The 23,545-nt window shown below is 38.4% G+C and overlaps 1 protein-coding gene and 1 long non-coding RNA gene across 2 annotated transcripts in view; one reads left to right on the forward strand and one right to left on the reverse strand.

The window, feature by feature from the left end:
- Positions 1-13,560, forward strand: part of scn2b (sodium channel, voltage-gated, type II, beta) — a 31,454-nt gene extending 17,894 nt beyond the window's left edge. Inside the window, exons 2-5 of the mRNA XM_041811999.1 lie at positions 4,363-4,523; positions 4,626-4,842; positions 10,918-11,110; positions 13,507-13,560. Of these exons, the coding sequence (XP_041667933.1) occupies positions 4,363-4,523; positions 4,626-4,842; positions 10,918-11,110; positions 13,507-13,516 (581 nt within the window). The 3' untranslated portion in view covers positions 13,517-13,560. The remainder of the gene's footprint in view (positions 1-4,362; positions 4,524-4,625; positions 4,843-10,917; positions 11,111-13,506) is intronic.
- LOC121525844 overlaps positions 1-20,279 on the reverse strand; it is a 50,010-nt gene extending 29,731 nt beyond the window's left edge. Inside the window, exon 1 of the long non-coding RNA XR_005993273.1 lies at positions 19,758-20,279. This is a non-coding gene — a long non-coding RNA (uncharacterized LOC121525844). The remainder of the gene's footprint in view (positions 1-19,757) is intronic.
- Between the last annotated feature and the right edge of the window lie 3,266 nt (positions 20,280-23,545).

Consider the following 23,545-nt stretch of genomic DNA (forward strand, 5'->3'; position numbering starts at 1 on the left):
GATTAATATCAGTCCTGCAATCATTACTTCTACATATTAGCATCTTGTTTTTCATACTGCAAACTGGTGTTGACAGCCAGTATTACCTCAAAGTATACAAAGTGCATCATGCTCAATATTTTTAATTTATTGACAGTCCTGGAGGATGTCCATGGCTGCTCAGTTGTACTGAAACATACTGCAAAGACCCTCCAATGCTGCTTGCAGCCCTAGTGTTAAAAGTGGATTATTTTGCTTTTCAGTCAAACAACAGAACAGTATTGATAGTGTCACTGACTGCGTTTACAGGGACTTGAGTATCCCGGTTTCTCTTTGTGCGTGTGTACGCCTGCAGAAACCGGGATGTTACAGTATCCCAGTTTTGAGAAACCTGGTTTTGCTAACCGGAGAACTCCACAAGAAAATGGGATACTGTGCCATGTATATGCAGTATCCCGTTTTCTGGCTGCTGTAGACTTACGTGCGCAGGCGCAACTTTGATTGAACTTAATTTAACTTCAGATACTGTAAATACTGCGTCTGTGTGGTGGAGGAACAGGTGATCTGCTCTGCCTGAAGAGAGACAGTTGAGCGGCTGTGTGCTGCTGCCGGTATCAGTCTGTGAACTGACGGCAGTCAAAACACGCTCATATTTAGATAAAACGTGAACTGAACAGTTTAAATTTTCAGCCATGAATGAAACATGAGCATAGTTTACTGTAGAGACAGAGAATGACCGCTCACGCCATGAGTTAGAGCTCTGTGATCTGAAGATGGAAAGAGGCCACTCGGTAAGCGACCTGCACAGCCCGTCAACTCCTCCCAGTCTTGACATTTAGAAACGATGACTTTTCCGGTGTGTTTTTCGAAATAAACGTGTAGCCTTTTTAAGACCCACTTTGAGCTGACCCCGTTTCACAGACTTTTATTTTGAAGTTGTTTCCAGGAAAGTTATTTAGTGAAGTCAGTCAACTGCAAGATGCTTCGCTATTTCTTGGCGTCTCTGCCAAACTTTCGTAGTGTTTTATAATAAGAATAATATTAATACTAATAATAATCACCTAATAGTGATAAAAATTTGAAATATCAAGTTATAATAAGCTTATTCATTTGAGATCTCCCTTTCACTCCTTACATCCTCTCAGTCTCTTTTCTTCTGCAGATGCTTTATAAGCAAGCGTTCTTAAATATAAATGAGATTAGTTTTGTTTTCTCCCATCGTTGGAACGAGGTGGGTACCATTTTCGCAGCGTAATGCTGGAATTTAACTGTTTGAAACCCTAAATAACAGTGATCTAATTTTTCTCAAATATCAAACTTTCTGTTGTTGTAAAATAACATCAACTATCTATGCAGATATGATTCAGTGATCAGAAACCGGGATACTAGTTTCTCTCATGTATACAAGGATATGAGCAAAAGGGTTTCTCTGTGCACATGTAAACACAGTATCCTGAATATGATAAAATCTGAGATATGACTCATAACCGGGTTACTCAAGTCCATGTAAACGCAGTCATTGTTAAGGGCTTAGAATGATAAGAAGCTTTGGATAGAAAATGACTCGTGTTTCTGTTTTTTCTTTGATAACTGTATTTTTCTGTGTAAAAAAAAAAAAAAGGAAATTAAGTTATTTAAACAAAGAAGCATCCAAGTATCAAAAATGTTGTCAACATTAAATAAAGTACCTTCGTTAGAGCACAGATTTATTTTCAGCTGATCTCCAGGGTCAGCCCTGCACATGGGTCTGAGTATGTCTCACCGACTGAGTGACTCTACTTTCAGAACCGTGCATACAGAGGAGCACTATGGGCGGGGTTTGGTTGTACTCAAAGCCGTTTGTAATGGCTGCCTCCACTGCAGTGACTACCTCAGATGTAGCTTTAGCATAGCGTCAGTTTACTAGAACTGGACCAGAGCCTGCTAGTGGACTGATTAGCCTGGACTTAGGCAGTTTTGTCGGAACTGGACAACAGGCAACACTGAAAGCTTTTGGTGACAGAAAAGATGTTTTTGCTCTTCTCCGGTCATGGGTTTACAATTGTTACTGGTTGGGCTTGCCGCTGTATCCAAAGGCTGCTGCCACGGTAGCTGTTAGCTTGGATGTAGCTGTAGGAAAGTGGCAGTTTAATTGGAGCTGGACCACATTTCTTTTAAAAACAAGAACAAAGAGCCATACCGAAAACTTGTCTTGGCAGAGAAGACGTTTTTGCATGTCCCTTGAATGGACGTGGCATAAATTTTATTCACAGAGAATGTCTACCATTTACAATCAAAGACAGGATAGCCTGTTAGCTCAAGAGTAGCGCATTGGCACGTTATTTTGCCTTGATGCTCTGATTGGCTCGCCATAAATGTGACAGAAGGTTCCTCAAATTTACTTCAAAGAATTTTTTGAAAGTCCTGCCCTTCTGAAACCTTTTCTATGGGAACTTTCCCAGATGACTGTTTTATATATTCATGCAATGAATATATAAAACAGTCTATCTGGTGTGTCAGGTTAGCTGTTAACTGGCGACAGGGCTTTTTGTTTTACAATTATTACACACCCTTAAACCCAGTCAATCTGCCAGAACACACAATTCAGTCTGGCATTTCAACAGGAATCCCAGATAGTTGCAGTCAGTGATATAGTAGACCAGGGTGATACTGGTCGGACATAAGCTTTTACAAACAATTGACCATTCGAATGGAAGCTGTCAGTCCTAGTTTTAACCTAGTCTTTTTTGTTTTTGTTTTTGTTTTTACACTATTAAAGGGATATTTTAGTATTACGGAAGTTGGGTCGAATTATGTACTTGGAATTAGTTTTGGCTAACCTTGCAACCTTATTTCCATGTTTCTCACTGTCGAATCCATCTTGCAGAGCTTCTGTCTGAACCGTGTGGGCCAGGTTAGAAAGTGACAGGACCAATCAGCGACGTGGGGCAGTACTTTTGGGAACGGCGAAGTTGTCACATAAGCAAGCAGCAACGAGAGGCCAGTGCAGTTATGGTGGAAGACATTGTGGATGCTGCTAAAGCGCCAGTTTTATCAGAACTTGGCAACATTTTCTTGTTAAAGGAAGAACAAAGAACAGCAGTGAGTTGATTTCAAAAATGACAAAAGTCGTGTACTGACGTGTCTACAGTCGCCATGGTTTGCTTGAGTTTACTCCTTCAGTAGGGGCACAGCTGCGTCACGTGTTTTGTTGCTCTGATAGGCCTGAAAAGATGTGACGGACAGAACATTCATCCAGTCACCCTCCAAGTTTGTTTTCAAAGGCTCTGCCCCTGTTTATGAGTGGTTTACCAGATGGATGTGTTAAACACATCCATCAGGCATGCCAGGTTAAGTTTTGGCATTGTCCTCCAGAGATTTCAGCGTGCACTGGCCCTTTAAAGAGTGAGCCAGGGGCTACACAGGCTACAGACAGGTAACGTTTATGTGCATAAGTGGAAAAATTAACAAAGGGCCATATAAACAATGTTGGCTAAAATGTAAACTAAATGTGCACTCAGAAATGAGAAGTAGGGTGAAAATTGGACTGAGCTTATATCTTAAGGCCCCTAAGAGCATGAAGGTCATTTTCTCTGCCTAATGGTAAATGCCAGTACTCAGAGTTATCTCTAGATGAAGGCATTGATTGGAAATCCAATACACCAGTAGACCACAGTTGTAGACATTTAGTACAGTATACAGAGGCCTGTGCTGATTGACGTTGAAGAAGCTCTATTTACTGTTACATATATATCAGGTATACTGATTTATCTAAAACCACTCCATGGGACTTACCCACTTTAAAACCTGTGCTGAGAAATTCCCATCAAATGACTGTCAGCTTGAAAGACAGTGCTCTCCAGACAAAGAGCCAGTCAGCAGGAACATGGAAAGCCACATCCTCACTACATACTGAGCACCTAAAACAGCTGATGGAGAGCACTTTATGGTCGTTCTCTGAAAATTCTGTCTGGTTTGCAGTTTGTTTGGTGAACATGAAGCCTTAAATGTCCCAGCCTGCAGAGATGAGACTCCGTAGTGGTGTGGGATCTGTAAAGTTATGTTGGTACTTAGATCTGGACTTTAAAGATTTACAGAGATATTTTTCAGACAACATAAAGGGTTTGACAGCATCATTTATACTGATAAGTTGATTTTTATTCAAAAAAGAAAATTTCTATCAGTGTAATGCATGAGGTATACGACTAAATGATACTAAGCTATCAGGCAGGGGTCAAGGAGAGGCTGAAGAAGCATTTTATTCTTTTTATAGTTAGTTATTTTTTTCAAATTTGTTCAAAATCCCTTCAAACATTGAGACAAATGTGTCTCTGCCCTTACAGCTTTAAAACATCACTATAGTTGTTGTACTTTTACCAACATTGGTGTTATTTTCATTTCCAGGTTGTTCATGCATGGATGTGACGGTGTCCAGTAAAATAAACGCTCTCAATGGAACAACCGTTAAAATCCCCTGCACATTCACTTCCTGCTATAGGATGGATGCTACCAAGTTTGCCATGAACTGGACCTACCAGGAATCCCTGAACGACACGGAGGAAATGGTAAGCTGTCTCGTCTTTGTGCTGAAACACTTGCGTGCCATCATCCTAAAATCTGGGCCTTTATGAACTCTCCCTTTCCTCTGTCTCTCTCCTCATCCATAGTTTATGACATACTTTAGGAAAAAAGGAATGGTGCCTCTGCGCTCAGACCGCTTTGGAGACAGGGTCACGTTTGCTGGTGTCCTGGAGAAGAACGACCTGTCCATCACCCTGTCGGATGTTCAGCTGGATGATGAAGGCTTTTACAACTGCTATGTGAGAAACCCTCCAGACCGCAACCAGGGACACGGCGTCATAGAGCTCATCGTTGTTACAGAACGTAAGGAATTCACTACAGCAAACATCACTTATCTACAAAGCCATAAGATTTGCCTTTAGGATACACCGTTGGAATTGAAATATATGTAAATAGCCTAGTACCTCAATCAAGCCCAGGTACTCATTTGACAAAGATGTTAATAACAATTACCAGGATGGATGAGAACCTACACGAATTGCTTGTTGGCCAAATTGACACTTTGATTTTTCTCTGTGGCGTATGAAACTATTCATTCCTGCTTTTTGATCTTTTGATGAACTAACCAATAGGAAACAGGTAGAGGATGGGCCAATCATGTTTGCCCGTTGTTGCTATGCTTTTCTCCAGGAGACATTTACTTTGATCTCAAAGGCTGGCTTAGACTACACAAATTCAGCCAGATTTTAGCCTGACTGCAACCTCGATTTAGAGCATCAGGAACCACAAACGGTCTTGTTGTGTGACATAATTAGTGATGCGTCCAAGACGTTCCACGACCACGATTCAACAAGACTAGCATGTCAGAATTTTTCTTACATTGTCGTCTAGTTTGACACCCTGACCTGACATCAACGACGTGAATCCTTGATGTCTAACAACAGGAGAGCATTTGCTCCTTATCTTTGCATCATCATTTACAAGAATCCCCTTTTCTCCCTTCAGAGGACTAATGTGTACATTTTATTTTATTTTATTTACTTTATCCCATGCATACCTTAAGTTATATCTGAAGGAGAGCCAGTCCATGTGTCCTCCTCTTGATACATCCATACTTAATATCTTTAATCCAATCCATGATTGTTTCTTATTTACCTTTTCACAAGCAAAAGATGACTACAATCACATAGAGCCCTTCTGTTGTAGAGTGATTGACAGGCTTTGACCCGCCCCCCAGACGACATATGAACTTGCAGCATACGGTGAGCGGTCCGGATCCCTCTAGTAATGTGGCCAGTCTTTCAGCCAAGACGGGACAAGATGTTGGTCACATAGTCTGACACGATCGTGATCGACCAAAAAATTTGTGTAGTCCGAGCCGGCCTTAAAAGAGTCCCAACATTCAATCATATTCACACATATGGTAAAAGTCTGAGAGCCAAAAATCATCCTCAAACTTTAACACTAGGTATTAACAATCTTTCGAAGATAACAATTGAATTCAGCATAAATAGCTGAGTTATGGACCTCAGAAGTGTGTGTATGTGATAGAATGTTGGGACTCTCTTAGTGAGATCAAAGCAAATGTCTCCTGGAGAACAGCATAGCAACAACGGGCAGAGCAAACCTGATTGGTGCATCCTCTGCCTCTTTCCTTTTGGTTGGTTTATCAAAAATCAGAAGCAAAAATATTTTTTTCAGCAGATTAGGTTTCGTACATGCTCATATGCTGGATTCACTTTCTGCTATCTATCACAGATTTCTAGTAATAATTATTGTTAACGTTTGACAATGATATTTGGCTGTCAGACTTTCACAGTGTGTGTATGTGATAGAATGTTGTGGCTCTTGTGAGATCAAAACAAATTTCTCCAAGAAAAACACATGGCAACAACAGGCAGAGCAAACCTGATCGGGTTATCATCTTATTCTTTTCAAAGAACTCTTTCTCAAATTATTTCATTTTCTCCATAGTGGATCTGATTATTAGCCATTTTGTCTAAAGCCTTGGCTCCAAACTGGGGGTCCAGGACCCCTTAGCGGGGCGCCAGAGATCTTGGGGATCTCAGCTGAAGCTGTTAAGATTAGATTTAACAGAAATCATAATATAACACTTAAAAATAATTCATACAATGGTTGTTGGCTAAAAGTATTTGTGTTCAGGGCTACTTTAGTTGGATTTACACACAAAAAAAAAAAACAAAAAACAAAACCAACAATAAAGTATCACTACTTTTTTTCTTTTTTTGTGTCAGTCCTGGAAGGGTTAAAGTTTTCTTAGATTCAAATAGGGGGGCTTAAAGGAAAAAAGGTTGGGAACCACTGGTCTAAAGTATCTAAGTCAGACATAGCTGAGTGTGAAATTATGGTATATGTTCCTGTACAAGGTAAAAGTTCAAAATATATCAACCTCTTTTAGCCAGAACTACATAAATACCCACAGTCCTTGAGTTTAACAGCAACATCTCTGATGTGAGAGTTTCTGGCAACCCTGTGCTGGATGCTAACCCCATTGGTGAATGGTGACTGTCTGCTGCTGATGACGTTATTTCATGCCGGCGTAGTATGAAGCAATTTATACTATATGCAAACTATAATATATTTGGACATTATCATTTAAAATGTAAACACTACAATAAAGGTAAATGCAGAAAAAGGTATATATAGGGTTTGAAAGTTTGAAAACTATTGTTAAAAATGAGTAACATGGATCACAATGGATTGTGGGATACGCAGTTTCTTCATTGGCTTAAAGAAATGTACACAGTATGGTACTATTGCCTTTTTCTGTTTCCAGCCTTTTTTGGGCTGGATCAAATTTTCTTAAGTAATAAGTATGGTGCTTGGTTCATACATTGGAAATGTTTTATGTATGGAGCTATTATTGCTGCAAACCTATTTACAAATGTGTACAGAGATCTGTACACAAATCCACAAATGCATGCACTAATCTGCGAATATGTAGATTGTAGACCAATTTGTAAATGTGGACTTAATTCATTTTGGTGCAGAAAACTCTATTTTGCTTCAAGTTGTGAAAATCCTCACAAGCCATTAGTTACAACCTCTCAATTGGCTGTCATGCACACGTGACTTCTGCAACACTTCTACCATGCAAGAGCCAAAAATGTGGACTCAGATCCGTAAGCGTAAGCACTGGGTTTGTTGCCCTCAGCGCAGGCTCTGAGGGAAAGCTGCCTTCCTCATCGCATATGCATCACACAGAAGGCAGCAGTTTAGTTAGTAAAGGCTCTATATAACATCAATGTGAGAGGAGAAATGAACACACATTTGCAGATATATGCACGCATTTGTTGGTTTGTGCATGCATTTGAAAATCTACTTATGCATTTGCAGATTTCTGTACAGAACTTTTTACGTATTTGTAAATACTTTTGCAACAATAATAGCTCCATATGTATGAAGGATTTGGTAAAATGCCTCCCGTGACGTATGCGAAACATGATTGGCCATTTGGACCAAACTTGCCTCATTTGGGTGATTAGCACTGCACATTCACAGCATTTACGACCCCCCAAAGTAAACTTGCATCCACTCACATCTTTACATTGACTTCACTTGTAATTAACTCACTCAAATGATTTCTCCCATGCCAAAAGAGAGTCCCAATATTCTATTACATACACGCATCATCTCAATCAACTTTCGGGTTCTATAACTCCAACTCAGTTCCTCCTACAGACTTCACTTTGGATTGAAAAAGTAGACAATTTATTTAGCTATTTATGCCATATTCATGTTTTTTGCTACCTTTTACAGATTTTAAATAATTACTGTTACAGTTGATGATATCTTTTGGCTCTCAGGTTTTTCAATGTGTGTATACGTGATAGAATTAGGGCTGCAGTAATTGATTCATCTTGTAATCGAGTACTCTATCAGTTCTTCTGGCGATTAATCAAGTACTCTAATAAGAAATATTGCTTTTTTTTTTTACCAATCATTTTTTTGCTTTTTTAAGAAAAGTAGTTCTTGACAAATGAGAAAAGAAGCTGGGCCCCTTAAATGAACTACTTCTATATTAAAAATTGTAGGGGTGCACTGATTGCAATTTTCTGGCCGATCACCGATCACCAATCTTTAAAAAGCCTGATCTGCCGATTCCGATTTTGGCCCAAATGGATTTTTTTTTTTTTTTTTAATAACTGACAGCATACACCTTCAATGTTCCAATCTTATTTTATTAAAAAACATTGAACAATACCCATGAAATAATACAAACTTGTTGTTTTAACAGCACATGAGATAGTTCTCTCAAATATAAATGAAAAGTTTTGAGCATTGCTGTCCAAACTACTAAATTATATCAGTTCCTTTAGTCTTTCATTTTTCACATTTTTGTAGGTAGAGGTAGATAAGATTGGTGGATAAGATCGGTTTCATATGCAAGTATCTGACGATTGCTGATCCCCCAAAATTAAGGAAATCGGCACCGATCGATCAGTGCACCCCTAAAAAAATTGATATTTACAGGTTCTCTAAAGAAAATATATTTTACAAAGTTCTATGAAGTTCTGATGGCAATTTACATTTATTAAAGTTAAAAGGAAATGAAGTAAAATAAACCTCACTTCACGCTGATTGGCACGTCTCATTTGATTGACAAATAGCTCAACAGGCAGAGGCTACATTTCTGTCCACCAGAATGCTAGCTACCTAGCTGACAGGAAGTCGCGCTTAGTGGGGGGGCCGTGAGGTTGATCCAAAGTTCGGTTGAGACTGCGATTTCAATATGGAAGCCACCAAGGATTGGCTTCCAGAGCTGTTTGAGTCCGCCTATTGTAAGCAGATGGCTGATGTCACACGGGGTTTGTCCAATTCTTTCTACAGTCTATGCGTGCAACATACGGCGCACTAGGAATTTTTTGTATTGAATTGACCCGAATAATCCGAGTAATTGTTTCAGCCCTAGATAGAATGTTGGGACTTTCTTAGTGAGATGAAGGCAAATTTCTCTGGGAAACAGCATAGAAACAAACAAGCAATGTCCATCCTTTATCTGTGTCCTATAGAGTTGTGCAGTCGTGACATAATTTTGTAGGCAAACCCGAAAGTTCACATCGCATGGGTTCCCTCTGCGTCGAGCCAATGGGACTTTTCAATGGGTTTTTGGAATATTGCTCACAATAAGGTCTGTGTCCAATAAAAGTTCATGAAACTTACACGTTTTGTTCATAAAGATAATCTTCAAAAGTTGATAATAGAAGCATCATATCTGGTTCGTTAATCTAACTGATGAAAGTAAAAGCTAACGTCATGCTATACTGAACTACAACACGGTAAACTCAATTTTACATCATCACCCGTGGATACAAGTAAACAGCAGGCTCAGCTGCTGCGCTTCGGATGATGACGTGTAGTCTTCCCGACAAACACTGTTGTCTTTGTTAACTGTCTTTTAGCAACCGCCTATTAAGACGTGAAAAGATACACAACTCAAAGTTGGGGCACATTTCAGATGTATTTTATGTTGTAGAATAAAACGTTTAACTCTCTTTAGCTTGTGTTTACCACAGAACCGGAAGTGCTAAAATGCAAACTAACTTCCATATTTTAAGACTCATTCCTGCACCACTCTATTGGTTGGTTCACAAAAAATGCAAGGACAGAAAAATATGTTTAAAACGCTCAGAGAAACTTTCGTACGCCACAGAGAAAACTCAGAGTGTCAGTTTGACAAATAAGCAGAATAAACCTGAATGATAGAACGGTTTGAGCATGAGCACAGGAAATTTGAGCAAGCTGCTAAAGATTAAAGCTCAAGCAGATTGATCACAAAGAGAGAAATCAGACATCTGAGCTCATAATCAATAAGTCATGGCCTTTAAACATAAAAATGTGCTCTTGAATTTGGCAGCAACAGTGACTCCATACCAACATTTGGCTCAGCATTCATTTGTGTCTCTGTATAACACACTTCTGCTGACATTTCCACATCCTGATAAAAACTTAGAATGAACTAAGAATGCTCATATTTCTGGGAAATAGGGCCACAAACATGATCTCCTGTTATCTTGTTATAATTTTTCCACTGTGTTGTTGAAAGTGTTCCTGTAAGTGGCGTGTTAGTGATCGCACTATCACTGCTGTCTTCTGCGACTCGGTGCTTTAAGGATAAATACTATCCCATCAAATATTACATGCTGTTTGTTTGACTGTGTGTAAGTATCACGGAGTGTGAGCGCCTGCTGGTGATGAGTCAGCTTTTTACTTATTAATGACCGACAAGAGCTTGAACATAGTCCCCAGCATCTCTTTTGCACTCGCACGCACCACCTTCCCCTATGAGGCAAACTCAGCAGCACTTTCCTTCTTTCCACTCTGTTTAATCAGCCCAGAAGAGCTTTTAGCCAGCGCTGCATTTGTCTCCATCTTTTGTCTACAAACTATTTTAACCCTCTCCTTTCCTGTCTGTAGTTCCCCCTCCCAAAGATTCGACTATTGCTGTTGCAATCGGGGCATCAGTGGGTGGATTGTTAGCCCTGCTGATCCTATCCATGGTTATAGTGAAATGTCTTCGCCGACACCGGAAACCAGAGCTGATTTCAGAGGAGAAGATGGAGGAAGAGGGAAAGCTGGAGGCTGAAGGTGTTGCGGAGGAGGGAACAAAGTAAGAAATGTCCCCGTAACATCCTCAGTCCTCACACAGAAGCTGCCACTAGGATGAAAATCTGAGTGTAGCTGATAGAGTTTCACTCATGTTTTATAGAAACAGGCTGATTCTTTAAGGCAGCCCGGCACATACATCCTTAAAATGACATGTCAGTTTAGTTTCAGCAGATAACACTTCTCCAGGATCAGTGTAATTTATGGCCAACAGATTTGTAATTCTTAATGAGAAATCCAAAATCCCAATTACATTTTAAAAATAGAAAAACAAAACAATGAAAAATGCTGTTATTCCATTTCCTGTTTGAAATGAGCCTCAGAAATCAGGAAATACTAAAAATCAAATAACATAGTGGAAGATGGAAGAACACACCATTTTCCCATTTGTTTTGTCACAAAAGATAAAAAAAATCAAATAATTAAAAAAAAAAAAAAAAGGTTCAATTTTGTATTTTTCAAATCTGTTTTTAAGTTTTCTTGTTTTAATAAAGACTTGAGGAAAAGGAAATCATGTAACTATATGGGACAGGTGAAAATTTCAAATAAAAGCCTCTATGTCAGAATCTGTTGTGTTTTACAGTGATGCACTCCTCTGCTTGTTGTTTTATGTTTTATTTCTTCCGCCAAGGAGGTTATGTGATCGGGTGGGTTTGTTTGTTTGTTAGTTTGTTCGTTTGTTAGCAACATAACTCAAAAACTTATTTTCATGAAATTTTCAGGAAACGTCTAAAATGGCATAACAAAGAACTGATTAGATTTTGGGAGTGATCCGAATCACCGTCTGGATCCGGGAATTTTTTAAAGGATTCTTTACAATTGGGAGATAGGACTAATGGCAGAGGTCTGCGCTGTTAACCACTTTACACCAGGAGATGGCGGACATGAATAACTTCAATCCCAGCAGCATTTGTTGCTGTGTCTCTATTTAAAGTTTTGGAGTTTATAGAGTTTGAACGACGCACGCCTGGTTGAGGAGAAGAGTCAGAGCGTAACAGAGAGAAAGACAGCGAATTGTAGCAAGAATATTCACAATGCTGGGAGGAACAGAGGAATATTCACCTTCTGCCATGATTTTCAGTTGTCCAGTGAGACCATGGGTGCTTCTGCCATGACAGTCCACCTGTAGCGAAGCCAGTGCTTTGCCTCACTGTGTCTCCACCCCACCGGGGAGGTAGTAAATGGCGAATTCAATTTCGGGAGTGATCCGGGTTGCCGTCTAGTTCCAGGAATGTTTTTAAAGGTGAATTTGATTTTGGGAGATAGGGCTAATGGCAGAGGTCTGTGCTCTCTGAGTGCTTTTCTAGTTTATTTACTTATTTAGTTTGTTCTCACAATAATGAATAAACCTTTCCAGCAAACAATACAATCAAGAATTTAAATTTTACTTCTGCTGTGTACATGGATAAATACCTCAAGCAGTCCAGGTTTTTCTATTCATATTAATTAATTTTCCTCCTAATATTAATAAAGTCCATTAAATCACTAGTATTTTACCACTGGTGTCATGTTTAATACATTGTAAAGTGCAACTAGGGATATTAATATCCTGCAAAACACATGTAGGCAAAAATTTTGACATGAGGGTTTTTATTTTGAAATGCTCACCTTTCCCATTGGGTCACATGATTTCCCTTTTCTCAAGTTTTTCATTAAAACAAGAACACATAATAATGGCTTTGGGGGAAAAAAAACAAAACAAAACTGGACACATTTTTCGAAATGAAAAACTGAAAAAAGTAGTGCAAGTATTTCATTCATTTAAATAGTCCCAACTTTTTAGAAAATTACTGAAAATCCCTAAAAGTTTGAATTACACAGAAAGTCATTTCAGTTTTGCTTTGAAGCGTTCACAGCAATGCTCAGTGGAAGTATAAATGAGTTTTAATGGTTTTTAATGAGGGTGAAAAATGTGTGATATTTGCAGTTGATCGACTATTTTGAGTATTCTACCCATTTATTTGAATAGTCCTAACTTTTTTAAAAATTGCTGAATATCTCAGAAAGTCTGAATGACAGAGAAAAGTAGTTTCAATGTTGCTTTACTGCATTCATAAAAATGGCAGAACTTAGTCGACCCCTGGTGATATTTTGGTGTGTTTTGTATAAGTTGTTTGAAACTCTGTATACTATATGTCTGAATCCATCAGCCACAACAGCAGGTAAACAAAAAGTTTATTTCTAGTCCTGCTTAGGTGCTAAAGTGTTGAGACTACTCTGGCTCTGTTTACATGGATATAAAAAAAAAAGTGCATTAACACATGCTTTGAGACAATTTTGAGAACTGAAGTTGAGGCTCAGATAACAGAAAGCTAAGGCCTTGACAGTTTAGTTTATAATCTTATTCCTATCCACTCTCATTGACTAAAGCTGACCTTGTGTTGTTCTTTCTTTCAATAGACAACCATAGCGGAGTCGTCTGGTTGAATCAGTAGCTGGTGAAGTGCTCATCCCCAACATTTCCCTGGTAAATACCTCCTAATTATATTTCTTTAATCAATTAAAGATTTTATTTCAAATACGCTTTTGTGAATGGAGCTACGTATGTACCATACATCTTTTCTCAGGGAAAAAAAAGTTTTTTTAGTCTGCACTTTCATTCAAAGTTGTAAAAAAACTAGAACTAGCATTGTATAATACTGACGAAGAATTTAAGTCATTTAACTGGAGCATTCCCACAACATCAGAAATGATTAAAAAAAGACTGTGAAAGCTTCCAAAAGTTTTCTTAATTGAAATTTAAAATCAGAACACTGATTGGATGAGACAGGATTTATGTTAATTAATCTTCTGTGAGCTTGACGTCAAATAGAGGTTTACTCTGTTTGAACCCTCGGCTGTATTCAGCAAGGTTAAAATGTTGGTACTGTGACCACACTACTGTGTCAGGTGGACAAAAAGTGTTGCTGACACTGAGGCATTAAAAGGTGTGCATGCTTAAGTGATTTTTTCATCGTGCAGTGTTAAATAACAACTGATATGAGAGGCCTTCCTTTGCCCCAGATCCTGATGTGATGGTTTCCCTGTCATCATAAAGAAGCTGAAAATGATTGTATTCTCTTCTCTCTTGTTGCTTTCTTTTCAGACATGTGCAGCCCCCTCCTGAAGATCCGTAGTAACCACAGCTTCAGCCATCATCCACTGATACGTCCGTTCATTCTGCATGTGTGTGAGAGTGTACTGAAAGTTTCTATGTGAGTGTGTTTCTAAATGTCCGTGTGAGGTGGGTCCACTTCCTTCAAATAAGCCAGGGAAACGTTTTTCTGCCACTTCACCATAAAACACATCAAATCAGCCATAGCTGCACCTCAGATTCAAAAAGTAGTTTTATGATAAAGAAAGACATTATCATGGCAAGCAAACCAACACAACAAACTAGGGCTGGGCAGTAAGAACTAAAATTTATACCACTGTATAGACATGAAAAAACCCTTCAATAATGCAGTATGTAACATTTTTCAGATGAACTTATATAAGTGATTATTAACAACAATTAAAGTGGATTTAGATGCAGAGAGTCATTATTAAGTTGTGTTAACAGTTACATTATTTTACATTGCACAGCAGAAATTTATGTGACTGTCAGTTTTATGTTTGTTAATGATGGTTAATCATCCGCTGTCTTCAATGACTGCAGTCAGCATTGAGATTTGTTCAAACAGCCGTGCTCGCTCGTCATTGGAAGCAAACATATGTGGTAGCAAGATGAAGAACTAGGAACATAGTTCCTACCGAGAAGGATGAGGGTCACCAAAAGAAATAATAATGAAACTTTATTCTCTAATTCTGAGATTAAAGCCAGAATTCTGGGATTAAAGCCAGAATTCTAAGATTAGAGCCAACATTCTAAGATTAAAGCCAGAATCATGACATTTAAAGCCAGAATTCTGAGATTAAAGCCAGAATTCTGAGATTAAAGCCAGAATTCTGGGATCAAAGCCAGACTTCTTGGATTAAAGACAGAATTCTAAAATTAAAGCCAGAATTCTGAGATTAAAGCTAGAATTCTGAGATTAAAGCCAGAATTCTGAGACTAAATCCAGAATTCTTGGATTAAAGCCAGAATTCTGAGATTAAAGCTAGAATTCTGAGATTAAAGCCAGAATTCTGAGATTAAAGCCAGAATTCTGGGATCAAAGCCAGACTTCTTGGATTAAAGACAGAATTCTAAAATTAAAGCAAGGATTCTGAGATTAAAGTCAGAATTTAAGACAAAATTATGAGAATAATGTCAGAATCCTGAGATTAAGGTCATAATTCTGAGATTAATGTCAGAATCCTCAGATTAAGACTGAATTCTGTGATTAATGTTTAATGTTTTGAGGCATTTTTAACATTGGGGAAACTACGCAATTCTGTTGATATGTTAGAAATCTGACCTTGACTCAGAATTAGCAAAAAGAGCCGTCTACAAACATTTGAATTTTTTTTTTTTTTTTTTAGTGGTCCTCCTCCTCCTCCTCTGTATCTTCCCTTTTGGACTCAAACCCAAGTGGCAGCTTTCTTTATAAAAACTGAGTTTTGCCTTTTCATCAACATGATAAAAAGTCAAATTCGCTGTTAGAATGACCGGAGCTCTGACAGAACCTTTCTACACCACCCCAACAAGCATTAACCAAACAGTGTGTTTGTTTACATGTGGGCTAGCATGCATGGCTCAAGTTGGATCATAAAAAAACAACAACAAAAATAATTGCTTTAACAATCAAGGGTATGGTTATACTTTAATGGCTGGATCAGACTACTTCTGTCTTCTACGTTCACTAGAAAACTTTTATCCTGTCCTGGTCGACAGACTCAGCACAATGGAGTAAAACGCTGAGACAGAACACTTCACTGCCTTCGAGTTGTTTCGGTCAGATTCCACCCTCTAACACACCTGGACCCTCGATTCTGCAAGGCGGCACATCAATTCAGATTCATTATACATCACGCCTGCATTGCACATCCATACGTTTCATAAGCAACTACATCATGCACAAACACGAGTCTTTCAGCCGTGCAAGGGCAAGGGGGTGTACCGTGCCACGACAGTGCGGATAACTCAACCTGACTGGACTTTAGGGGGTCAAACATGCTTGTGCACAGTACAGATAGCCTAGTATGTGTAGAAAAACAAGACAGCATAGCAAAGTGCAATAAATGTTGAAAGTAGCAGCCTGTGTTATGTCTCATGCCTATTTTCATATTGGTTTTTTTTAGATCTAACCGAGGCATTTTGGTGCCTAAACCTCATAAATGGCAACCATTTCATACTTCTTTTAGCTTCTACCATCACATCCAGCCTGTTACTGATTATTATTGCTTCATGGGACCTCGTGGTATGTCAGGTTGGCTCTTTGGAAGCTTGAAATGGCTCAGATAACTCATAAAGCAGCTGTTAAATGGTTCAATCGTGGTTTCATTCGTACAACACTGCCTTAAATCCATGTCTCTCAGCCGCCGGTATGGGTTAGTACATTCGTGCACAGTCACTGCATGTGTGATGTTCTTCCTACACTTTCAGAGTCAGTGACTCAGCCATATTATGTCTATACTGCATGTCTCTATGTTGTTTACTTTCACTCATCATGCCTGCTTTTTCCAAACTTTATCCACAGCAGTTATCTAATGTGTCACAGAAGGAAAAGCACAGATTTTAAATATTATTTAACTGAATTATCGTTTTCTTTTCTTCAAGCCATGACAATAGCCGAGGCCAGTCACCCCTCATGTATAACGTATTTCATTATAGAAACATATTTTTTAATATATTCTGAATACTAAGAGTGTAAAATGTGAATATGCAGCAGAAGTGTATTTAACATGGTAGAGATGGGGCTTGATGTTCAGATAGTCAGTGATGTACTAAAGTTTTAGATTTCCACAGCTCCTATCACGTATACAAAATATACTTTATCCCTGTGCATGACTGTAATACCACCAAAAGCTGCCTTACATAGCTAAGTAGCTAAAGCTAAACTTACAAAGCAGTAGGTAGCTACGTTATCTATCATATCTACGTTATCTACATAGCTAAGGTAGCTTTAGCCATGTTACCTAAAACTCATTGCTGATGCTAACTTGGCTATCGAAAGCTTAGCTAGATGGCTAACCAAGCTAATGCTAAGCTCACAAAACAGCTATGTAAGCTACTTAGCTATGTTAGCTACAAAGCCACATAAGCTTTAGCAATTTTTCTGATGCTCAAGTTGCTACAGCTAACTTGGCTACATTTGCTTATGTACGGACATTAATTATGTACCTAGCATAGCTAGGTTAGCTTCAGCCAAAACTAACAAAACTAATGCAAGGCACTGTTTGTTTTACAACTTCTAAAATGGGTCCATACACATTTGATTACAGATAAGACATCTAAACTTTTTTATTTAATTCATGAAATGTTGCTTAGTCTGTAATGTTTGCAGTGTTGTTGTTGTTAGCTAGCTGCCGTTAGTCCACAGAACCATTTATTGTGTTGGCAGCATGAAAATTTACCTGACCTGGAGGTGATCAAAATCACAAATGACTCAGTCCTGCAGGCCTCCTAGCGTCATTGATCCAGATCAAGGGAGACAAGTGTCTTAAGGAGTCTTGTACTGATCTAAAAAAGGCTAGCGGAGCCACTTCAGCATAAAGAAAATCCTAATTTTGTCAAAAACATGTTTTTAATGGAAACAGTGATGTACTATCAATCGAATAAACTTTGAGATGATGAGCTGTTCACCAGTGAGCCTGTTTTATGAGACGGCTCTTTAATGTGAGCCACAGAAACTAGCTCCCATTTAAAAAGCCAAACTGGTTCTAAATGAAGAGCCAAACAATCAGCTCTACTGAGCAGAGTCAAATGATCTGGACCTCTAAAAAAGGAGACTGATTTCCCATCACAATGAGCAAGACTGGATGGGCATCAGCTAAGCTAAACTAGGGCAGAACTGTACTGTACCCAACCATATCAAACCATTTGTTCCTTTTGCCTGAATATTTCACTATTTCTGGGACACAAATACTGCTCAGAATTAAAAATGGTTTTCTTTTCACACTTTGAAAACTTGGCATAGTGATTAACAGCTAAAAACATGGCGTTTTTGGTAGCATTTCTCTATGCAGAAATCACAACTTGCTCCCCAAGGGGAGTTTTCTGCTGCTGAGTGATGTCATCTATAAAGAACGTGTGTTTATATGGACTATGTAATCAGAATAAATGCTGATCTGAATAAAAATGATTCATATAAACACTTCATTCAAAATAAAATCATATGATCCAGCTCATTTGGTAAGACATTTCATTGAGCTAGATGGGTAATGCCAGTGGTGTCCAAACCATGGCCCGGGGGCCCAGTGTGGCCCACGATCCATTTTTGACCGGCCCTCAGTAAACTCTTTTTATAAAATGAAACATAGCCAACATTTGAGCATAAAAATTGTGTTCATTTCGAGCGCTAGCTCTTTAAGGCGGAGCAAATCACCTGAATCAGGCTGCACAGCGGGTGTGCTGAGGGCTGAGACAGCCGAATCAAGCGCTCCCTTTTCAGACAAAGTGGCAATTATCTCAGATTTTAACTCTTGTTTCTTACTTTGTTTTGAAACATTAACACCAAAATGATCGGCAATAGTAAATAACTGTTCTTTCTTACAACGGTTTAATGTTTCAAAGCTCGGATGAGCCGCAAACTCGTCAATATTAAACTCCATTTTAACTTAAACAAGTTTTTGCAAATGAGAACAAGTTTACATCTATCTCTACAGCCAATCAAAGAGAAAATTTAGCTGCTACACAAAAAAACATCTAATGAGAGCAGAGATGACAGAGCACACACTCAAAATTCTGAGACAAACACAGAAGCTGTGTCCTACGATACGCGTGCGAAAAATGGCTACAAAAACACACGGAAATGAAGTTACCAAAAAGTAGACAAAACGTGCTTAACAATAAGGTAAACAAACGAAGTATTAAAGTAACTGTGACAAAAAATCTCCAGTTAAATAAAACACAAATTAACGTGGAGCAAAACTGGAACTACAAATGATACAGTTTACCAAAAACATGCAAAGCAACGAACAAAGACTGATAAAGATAAACAAGCAAAATTATCAGTACTTAAGTGCTTAAACAAAGTCTACAAAAATGTTGCAAATGTGAAAAACACGTTTTTGGCGAGCCCCCATATATGTTATGGCCTCTTAAAAATTATTTATTTTAACCAGGAAAAATTAAGGCTCGTACCAAAAGAGACCATAACATATAAAAGGACACAGACAAATGGTTTGAGTTTGAACGAAAATGTCCAAGCTTTATTTGAACAAGCAAATCAATGAATTAATCAAACAGTAAATAAATCAATGAAATCAAAAGGGCTGCAGCCGCCGGATAAAAAGAACAAAAGAGGGGTGGTGGACTGGCTAACCACGCAATGGGCCATTGGACCAGCCACCACCCCTCACTAAAACTGCCTAACCAAAAAGAAACTACCTATTTAATCAAGAAAAGAAAACAAAGAGAAAATAGGACTACCGACAACTACAGCCAAACTAAAACAACAAAACCCAACAATCTAAACATGCCTGGGGAGGGAGAAAAAGGAGAACGGGAAACGAAACACTTGGTTAAACCGAACTAATTAATACTAAACGAAAAGAGAAGGTTAATCAAATACAATTAAGAAACAAACCTCCTCACGCGCTTCTCCATGAGAGTCACGGGTGCCTGGCCCAGCTCTGCTCTCTCTGCTCTGCATGTTCCTCTCCCCTGCCGTTCTAATACTCCCCCTCCTCCACCCTGAGTGCTAACAGCACACAGGTGTGCTGAAGTCACACAGGTAGGGGGAGGAGGGAGATCAGAGAGAGCAGGGAGAGAGGAAACATGCAGAGCCAGGCACACCTAACAGCATACTCAATAACATACGATTGTGTTGAGAGAAAAAGGACTTAGCTAAATAACAAGAGAGGAGGAGACTATAAATCTCTTATTAGCAAAAATGTTGATGAAATCTAACTGTACCATAAACTCGCCACCAGCATGGCAGCATGCACAGTAGCACCGTCAGAGATTAGATATGATTTATCTGCACTTTACTTTTAAAATCAGTGCTTTTCCTCCTACCTGCCACCAAACTCATATTTCATCTGTGTATTATCTTTTCTTCCATCCACTTTTATTTTGCACACTTACACAGAATATTTTTTAGTGTTAAAGGAGAGTGATTGGCTCACATTTCTATTGGCCGGTGAGTGCAGATGCCTGAATTTGTAAGTGCTCTAGTTAACATGCAGGGAAATGTAGTTCTGTTGTATAACTACCTTGTCTTTTGATACAGCCATAGGTTAGTGATGGGAAATGCCATTTACCAGCCTAAATGCCAGGGTCGGTTATGGTAATGGTTGGAACAATTCTTAATGCAATTTTCACATAAGTCTGTGTTAGCAGCACTATGGCCGTGTCACAGTTTTGCTCACCCACCGGGTCTGATTCTTAATTCAGAAAATTAATCTGAGATCACAGGTTCACACAGGAATAGAGAGAAGCATACAGACAGCATCTTACTTTCCCTGTCTCAGGTGAATTTGCTGTGTATTTCCTCCTGCTTTAACATATTATTGATTTAGCAAAGGGACAAACTGTCTCTAGCAGCTGTATTTTATTTCAAAATTGACCGGATTCTCCATGAGTTCTCGTGTCTTGACATCCTGCTTTGGTCAATCAGCTAGAGATCGATTGTGGCAATTTTATTGAAGACAATAAGCGCCAGCGGGGAAAACAAACATTATAACTTTTTTTTTTCCTTATTTTGACAATAATGTCAGAATTTAAAAAGTTACATGGCACTTACATTCATGAAATAAGCACATTGCAAACATTACGGACTAAACATTTTATAAATAAAGCAGAAGAATGGGCAAAGGTCTGACCAAGGATTGAGTAATGGATAGATCCATTTTAGAAGTAGTTACACAAATGGTGGCCTACATTAGCTTTATTAGCTTTGGCTAAAGCTAATAAGCCAATGTAGCTATGTTTGTTTTAGCAACATGAGCTACAAACATAGCTAAAGCTTACATAGATAACATGGCTGCTTTGTGAGCTAAGCTTTCACTACACTAGCTGCATAGATAGCTTTACGATATGGGACAATGTAGCTTAGTTAGCTTGAGCAATGTGAGCGTCAGCAAACTATCAGACAAAGCTATGTACTGTAGAAGCTTTGTACGGTGTGAGCTTTGCTTCAGCTACAAAGCTATATTAGCTTTGGCTAAAGCTAATAAGCCAATGTAGCTAAGTTTGTTTTAGCAACATGAGCTGTAGTTAAAGTTTATGTAGATAAAATGGCTGCTTTGTGAACTAAAGTTTAGCTATGCTAGCTGCGTAGTTAACAATGTTAAATAAGACAGTTTAGCTTATTTAGCTTGAACAATGTGAGCTTTAGCAAACAGAGCTATGCACTGTAGATAACACAGCTACTTTATGAGCTTTATTTCAGCTACGAAGCTATGTTAGCTCTGGCTAAAGCTACGTTGAGATATTCGTAGTGACTGAGTATGTTCAAATGTCTGATAAATGGCTGACAAGGCAAGTAGTCAATAATGTAAAGGATTTTTGGGGGGGTCCAGTCAGATTTCAGGGGCCCCTGGTTAGCCCTGGTTAGCCCTGGCTACGCCCCTGAAACCTATTGGTTCTGCCATTTGCTGCAGTAGTCTATCAGGGTCTTAAATCAAGGCAATAATATTTTGGTTACCACTCAAAGTGTTCTTTCAGTTTAGACACAATAAAGCAGCACATCTATAGAGTCTTCTTGTCAAAATGTTTGTTTACAGAATGAGCATGGTGGCGCTGCCTTGTGCTAAAACTAGGAAGTACGAAACAGTCAGGCACAAGCTTTGTGTTCTGATGGGCCATATTTCATTTTATTTTTAACATTTGCTGTGGTCAAATCAAAAATTTACTTATTTGGATAGTTTGGACACCCCTGCCTTGACCCTTGACCTATATCTTACTAGAAACGTAACCTGATTTCTTTTTCGAACGTTTAAACATGTATTTCCGTTCTGACAGAGACGGGGTCAAACATGAATGGTCTGTGAAAGGGGCTGTCTGAGATGTACGATCTATAGCCAGACCCCTCTCGAGTTCTGACAGTAATCTTAGAACTCAGGGACTTCTGAGTAATTTCAGAATTTCTGAGAGAGAAAATCAGATTTCTGAGATTCATGTCAAAAATATGGGATTTAATTTTCTGGACAAAAAAGTCAAAATTCTGACTTTGAAGTCCAAATTCAGATATTAAAGTCTGGATTTTGAGAAAAAAAACTCTGAACTCAGTATGAATTTATGAATTCATACTGGAAAAAATAAAAAGTTTTTTAAAACTCTCAGAAAAAAGTCACTCTTTGAGAAAAATTCCAAGAAATTTTACTTTGTTTCACAGAATTTGAAAAAATATCAAAAATTTTAGTGGCCTTAGTCCTCCTCTGTAAAAGCCAGCTACTGTTCATGGTCCATTATAAGCCAGTGTTTGTTATCAGGGCTGATATCTGTGCAGGATTTTTTATTTGTTAAAATCCAAACTGTGACTAACAGGGGCTGGTTTCATTTTTCTTAATGCCTGGGACAAACAGAGTGCTGCACAGCCCTATGTGGAAATTGCATTTTAGTCTTTAATCAAGCAATATCTGTGTAATAGATTTGCTTAAACTTTGCAGGGAAATTGTTCAGCAATTCTTCTAAGCTCTGCCTCTTTACAAGACAAAAATGCAGTTTATAGATTAGGAGTGGGGGGTACAGGATAAAGGGAAGTGCCATTTTGTTAATGATTAAAAAAAAATCTTAATAATGTAAATGAGATTGTTTAAAGTAGAAAAAACTTTGCACCAAATACTCCAGGCCGGTACCAACTTCTGATTTAAAGTCCATTGTAACATTTATAGAAGAAATTCAGAGTCATGGACAGCTCTAACATGTGCAGAGATGCACAAGAAGTGATAAAAATGATTAAAATGAGTATTGCATACAAGTAGAGAAATAAAGTTTACAAGAGTTAGACTCTTATTTGTTTTATGAGATGTCATTATCCATCACCAACAGCTCTGTTTACTTTTTTACTTGTGAAGCATGTTCAGTGTCTTATTGTGCCATGAATGCATGTCAGACAGTGCACTATTATATCAAAACTGAAGACAAATGCTTTATTTTGTTCATTTTACCATAAAAACCCAGTGTTCTGGGTCAGCCAAAGCATGTTTAAGGTTTCATCAAGTTATCTGGTTATACCATTGTTGAAATATTGTGATGCCTAAATATTATTTTCTAATATATGCTATATATTGCTTGTATCTGGAATCATAAACTGTCAGAGGTATTCGGTTGCACTTTGACAGGTTTCTCTGTGTGAAATATTGAGAAACAATCTTTATTAATTAACATCCTTAAAGAGACACTTTAGGACAGCCTCTTAGGCCGAGTTCA

Source organism: Cheilinus undulatus, linkage group 2 (assembly GCF_018320785.1).
Source record: "Cheilinus undulatus linkage group 2, ASM1832078v1, whole genome shotgun sequence".
NCBI lineage: Eukaryota > Metazoa > Chordata > Actinopteri > Labriformes > Labridae > Cheilinus > Cheilinus undulatus.